Source organism: Poecilia reticulata, linkage group LG16 (assembly GCF_000633615.1).
Source record: "Poecilia reticulata strain Guanapo linkage group LG16, Guppy_female_1.0+MT, whole genome shotgun sequence".
Taxonomy (NCBI): Eukaryota; Metazoa; Chordata; class Actinopteri; order Cyprinodontiformes; family Poeciliidae; genus Poecilia; species Poecilia reticulata.
In genome coordinates this window covers 11,594,846-11,600,776 of record NC_024346.1, presented here as the reverse complement: position 1 = coordinate 11,600,776, position 5,931 = coordinate 11,594,846, and the positions used below count along the sequence as shown (strand labels likewise).

General features: G+C 38.4%; 1 protein-coding gene across 1 annotated transcript in view; it reads right to left on the bottom strand.

Moving 5' to 3' along the window:
• Positions 1 to 540: 540 nt before the first annotated feature.
• cacng7b (calcium channel, voltage-dependent, gamma subunit 7b) overlaps positions 541 to 5,931 on the bottom strand; it is a 16,189-nt gene continuing 10,798 nt past the window's right edge. Inside the window, exons 5-6 of the mRNA XM_008431536.2 lie at positions 4,581 to 4,726; positions 541 to 3,687 (exon numbers count right to left, since the gene is read on the bottom strand). Of these exons, the coding sequence (XP_008429758.1) occupies positions 3,232 to 3,687; positions 4,581 to 4,726 (602 nt within the window). The 3' untranslated portion in view covers positions 541 to 3,231. The remainder of the gene's footprint in view (positions 3,688 to 4,580; positions 4,727 to 5,931) is intronic.

The window sequence follows — 5,931 nt, the reverse complement described above, 5'->3', positions numbered from 1 at the left end:
ATATAAACAGTGAACAGTGAAATAAAGTAAAATGTGAACTGATTTCTGAGAGAAGCTTAAATTCATTTGTGCATTCATACATAGGTAAAAAAAAGAGTTGAGTATGCAGATAAAAAAGAGCTACAACATTAGAAATAGTAATGCAGTATAACAGCTGGAGGACTTTTAGAGATAATTACATAATCCAACAAATGATTAAAAAAAAAAGCTGTTTATTTAAAGCAAGAACAAAGCATTTATCTTCCTCTGGTCATGATGGCGGTCGCAGGAACCCAAAGTTACTGAAGCACATTTTGATTGAAAAGGTTTGCAAGTGCAACGTCTGGAGAATTTATTTTATCTTCTTCAACAGATGCTGCAGAAATGCTTGTGGGCAAGGCACTGAACTGCCTAACAAAGAAAACAGTCAACAACTGGGGGCTGGAGTTACATCAACCGCCTAAACAGAAAACAGGAAAACAAACCAGACTGCAGGACGTTGGCGATACAACAAGCACTTCATATTTTCCCTTTTTGAGTTTTTTTTTCTTAGTTTTTTTCCCCCACAATAAATTGTAGGAGCAGGTTTCATCTCTCTGAAGCATCACAGTGATAATCCAAACCAATGAGTTCATGATGACACAATGGTTTTTATTTTACATTACAGTAGCAAACTAAAAAAACAAAAAACAAATGAATATTCAGAATTAAATCTGGTTGTTGGTGTGCAGGAAATTATGCTCTTGCATTCTGTTCTTTGTACAGTGTCGCATAAAAAAAGCAATTAGGCTTTTGAGAATAAAACTGTCTTAACTTTACAACCTGAACTAAATGGCCAAGTGGGGTCAAAATGCTTCACTGGAAAAGTCTGAATTAACTTCAAGTTCCCTCTCTGTTGCAGGACATCTTAAAGTGAAGTACTTAGGAAACAAGATGAACTATTTCCCTCTATGAGAAGCAATTCACAGTCACTTCAATAATCAATTACATTTAATTACGCTATTCAAGTCAAGTTTATTTGTAGCACATTTCAGCAGCAAGGCAGTTCAAAGTGCTCCAAATGTAGGGTTGAAAACCAGACTGCACTATGTATTCGTACCACTTTGACGTACTTACTGTAAGTTTGATTTTATATGATAGACCAGCAGAACGTAGCATATAATTGCAAAGTAGAAGTAAATGTCTGGTTTCGGATATATCTATTTTTTTACAAATGGGAATCTGAAAAGTGTGGTGTGAAATGAGAAGCAGATTTAAGTTTAAAAGCACAGGTGGGAGAATTAATGGACAGGATCTCTACTAGCCCTGCTCTTAACAAGGCAGGTCTTTATAGAAGAGTGGCAAAGAAAAAAAAAATCTATTTTTGAAGGATTAAAAAAGAAGTTTAGTTTGCACTTTGCCACAAGCCACAGGAGATAAAGCACCTGGTAGGCAGAAGATGCTCTGTTCAGATAAAACAAGGTTTTACATTTTTTTGTATAAATTATGTATAGTGAGGAACAAGCACTGCACGTGTGTCACAAACACATCATGCATGCTAAATCTTTACATTTGTTTTTCTCTGTGTTGGTCTATAACATAAAACCAATATTGTAAGTTGTTGTAAGTTGTGACAAAAATGTATGAAAATATGTTTGCCAGCGTAGTTTGTAGTATGCGAAAACATTGAGAAAACATTATTTTCTAGAAGTTCGTAATTACATGGGTAGCGGAGGCTGATTTATAATTTAGTTTTGGTGATCTAAGGCTGGTTAGCGTTTCAGAAATTAGATTTAATTTAACTGGTCAGTCAAAAAAAGAAAGAAAAGAAAAACAATTTACATTGATGCACCATTAAAATTACAGTGAAATTTTTAAGATTAGAATTTTTGCAGGGTATGAAATTTGTGGGTGAAGCAGCCGTATTTATCTATTTAGATTTAACCTACTGAGGATTTAAACCCAGACATGTATAATGACTGTTTTGCCATATCTTCTTTAATTCCTTAGAATAAAGTGGGAAAGAGGGTTTATTTAAGACTTAAAGTGGCTAAAAAGCTGCATGAGACAAACAATGGCATTAAAATGATTTGCAAATATAACAAATATTTTTATCAAGTGCGTTTTATAATTATATTTAACGATACACTACTAACCAGATTATCACTTTATTTCTGTTTTGCAGTCCTTTTGTGTGTGTCTAATAATTCTGGATTTACAATTTAAAATTGACAAAATCTGTCATTTCATTTCTTTAAGACTAATACCGCACAGTGAAGGCAGAGATGAAGAAATGTCTTGAGCCAGAAAATTTTGCTTCATGGCTGCGGCCACTAGAGGGCGCCAGATTCCTGTAAAACCGGAGAAAACCAGACCGCTCTGCATCCAGAGGCTGCGTTGCTGCAGCTGCTTCCCTTCTATTCAAAGCTGAACAAGTAAACGTATTTTCTCACTTAGACCTGTGCAAAAGCTTCATTTGCCATTTCACAACTCTAGCTCTGATGTGCAGCTATGTACAAGAAGCTAAAGATCCGTATCTTAAATATGTAAAACAATACGTTGTTTGCATGATATTTCTTAATTGTATCTCTGTATGTTACAAAGCTTAACAACATTCATTCTGTGCAGATTCATTTAACAGTTACTGTATTAACTAATACTTAATAACACCGAGGGCACTATTATGACTTCATGGGTTGTGGAATCAAACTGATGATGTAATAAATTCAGACACGAATAGAATATATTTAACCACGTTTTACCGTCTGGCAAAAACGCATGTAGTCCACATGTTGGCGTGACTTATGCATGTAAAAATCTATGAACATTCAGAGTCCTTTCAGATCAGTGCTTTGCGTTGCACATTTCCAAGTGTGTACAAAGTCCTGCAGCAATGCAGCATCTTTGTATAACACTGCAGCCCCCCCTGCTTCACTCTCCCTCCCTTATACCTGCTCTACCAATCAACCTAACCTCTAATGTCTTTCTGGAGAACAGTTTGCCTCTTCCTTGACTTTCTCTATTCTTTCTTCTCTTTTGTTTGTTTCTTTCCATCCGTCGCAGCTGCTTTGAAATCTTCAGAAATCAGTAAAAAAAAAAAAAAAAAAAAAATCCCCTCCTCTTCTCTCTTTGATTTATAACGTCTCAAAGCTACATTTTTCTGCTTCGTTCGATGCTAGATCAAAGCTCCGCGCTTACCCTGATCCAATTCGAAATGTTCAGTATATTTGATGATGAAGAGTCAGTGGCTCGTCTTCGTGCGGATCCCCCTTCTTAACAGGGGGAGGCGCTCATGTGCACATGTGTGTGATAGTGAGGTGGGGGTACAGGCGATGGAGGCATGGTCATGGGAAGAGCCTGGCCCTGAGGGTGGGAGGAGTGGGACCTGGGTAGGGTGTGTGTGGAGGGGTAACCAGTGGGCTGTGGCTGCATCTGGTAGCTCCCTGCAGAAGATGACATGGAGGGCGGGCTTCCCTGGCCGCCAACTTGGAGGGTGCATTTCGGCGGCGCCGGCGGAGTCTGGTTGAGCTGGATGGAGATGTCGCTGGACGCCTCCGAGGTGCTGCGGCCTCTCTTGGGTGGAGGCCAGGAGGATTCTGGGTGGAGGTACTGGCCGCTGTAGTCGCTGCCCTCGGACAGACGGGGGCGGTAGATGGCAGGGTGGGGGCGGTACATCTCTTCCTCTGCGTAACGCTTCATGAACAGGTAGACTGATAAAACTCCGGCACCCTGAGAGAAAGTCCATTTTAAAAGAAATAGAGAATTAGCATTTGAAATGTTTGACATGTCAACTATATTTCCATGAAATATGTTACTAATGAGGTAAGTAACACTAAGGTAAAAAACTAAGCTACGGACAAGAAACACGAAGGAATGTCACAAAGTATTATGAAAGAGATAGTAAACTTAAAATGTCATTTTAGCCAAAATGGTAAAATGATAGTTTATCATTTGTACTGAAGCTGCTTTATTCCAGGTTTCCAACATGTAATTGTTCTGCTGCATAAAGAAGGTTTAATCCAGTAAGCTTTTTTTTTTTAAGTTAACAAATTATGTTTTCTGAAATTCTAAATCATTTTATGATGCTTCATGAAAAGATACTTTGAGATGTATTCACAGTATTTCAGGAATAAAAATATTCTAATATTTTAAGATTCTGGGACATCACTAGCAGTAGATAAGAGGCGCTTTAGCTACAATAAAGAGGCTATCAGGTAAATGTTGAAGTAGCTTTAAAGGACAACAGGAGTTCTTGAGGGTTAAAGGTCAGATCTGTTGTGTTGGAATGATTAACTTCTGATGTTAATTCCCATCAACACACAAAACCCCACAAACTTCAAGCTATGCTGAAACGCCATAAACTGACATCAAAATGAGTTGGCGCTTATTTCTGCTGTGCAAATACCAACTTTACTCTTGTTCCTATTTGATGTGTTTTTATTTTTATGAGATTCATTTCAAAGCTGCAAAAGCTGAGTCCAAGATGAAACAATGATAACAGATTTAAACAAACGAGCAGCATAAACTTGTGCTGTCAGACAGCAGCTCGGACCACGGTTGCCAACAGACAGCGCCGCACACGCACACACACACGCACACACACACACACAACCCACACTGACCTCTTTGAGTAAGAAGGAAGAGGCAGCGAAGGCGAAGGACCAGCCGTAGTGGTAATTGAAGAACTGCTCTGGCTCTCTGGGCCGGTTCATCACCTCATCATTAATACTGGAGATGTAGAGCACCAGACCCACCACCAGACTGAGGCCTGCATGCAGCACATTTGCGATGACAATGACAGAGAGAAACAGAGTCAGATACATGGAAGTTCATTATGCTGCGATAGAGACACTCGCGGCAGTGCGGCCGAGGAGAAAAAGAGAAAGATACGAGCTGACCATGAAAGCCAATTAGCCTCCAAAGTGATATTGATAAAGAACAAAGAGATGGATGAGAAAGTGCTCCAGAATGAACTTTCACCACTCAAATCCAACTACATACAAAACATTGTTTCATTTAGAATTGCCACAGAAAAATGGAGCAATACTTTTTTTAAAGTTTATAACTCAGTTCTGTACCTCAATTCTCCCACAAAGCCAAATTGTTTGCAACAATGAAGAGAGTTTTAGTTTGTGTGACAATAGCAGGCCGATCCTTTTCTGAAGCATTCCAGTTGGGTCAGAAGAAAAACCTCCTATTCATGGGAATAAATGGTTCCCAATGGAGAAGGAGCAGAGATATGTAACACGATGTGTCCCAGGAGACAAACAGAGGCAGCAGAGTGTGTGTTTGCACGTGTTTCCTATTTTCTTCAGATAAACACTGATGACATTTTAAGTATCTCTAATCAAAACCACAGCCTTTACTTAAACTTGACCAACTGCTTTTATTGATTTGTGATATAAATGGATCCTAAATGCTCCAGTTGAGCTGGATGTATTATACTGATAACATACTGGCTGCTAAACGTATTTTTTCTTCATTCTTTAAAACTACAGATAGCCTAACTGGCATGTTCTATATGTTAGCATATTTTAAAGTTATTTTAACAACTTTAAGGTAACATGTTTCCTGTAGGCATTTATAAATACCAGTAAATATAAACGAGTGCAGAAGAATATTTTCTTTATATATTGTACATCCACTGGACTAAGTAGTTTCAAGGCAAATTTAGTGAGAATCAAATATGAACATGTGGGAAAGACCCTCATGTACACTGTTAAAGTAGGGTGGGATATCTGTGATGCTGTGGGTCTTTTTTCCTCTAAGACACCCTGGGAGGCTTGTTAGATTGCACTCTGGACATTTTCTTTAAGACAAGTTGGATTAAAAAAACTGCACAAAACTGCACATAGATTATTTTTGGGGGGGACAAGATGTAAAACATATCAAGATAAACACCAAAAACCTGCAGGGTGAGCTAAAGGAAAGAGACCCAGAACGCAGAAATTCTAAATATTTGTGTGAAGAGTA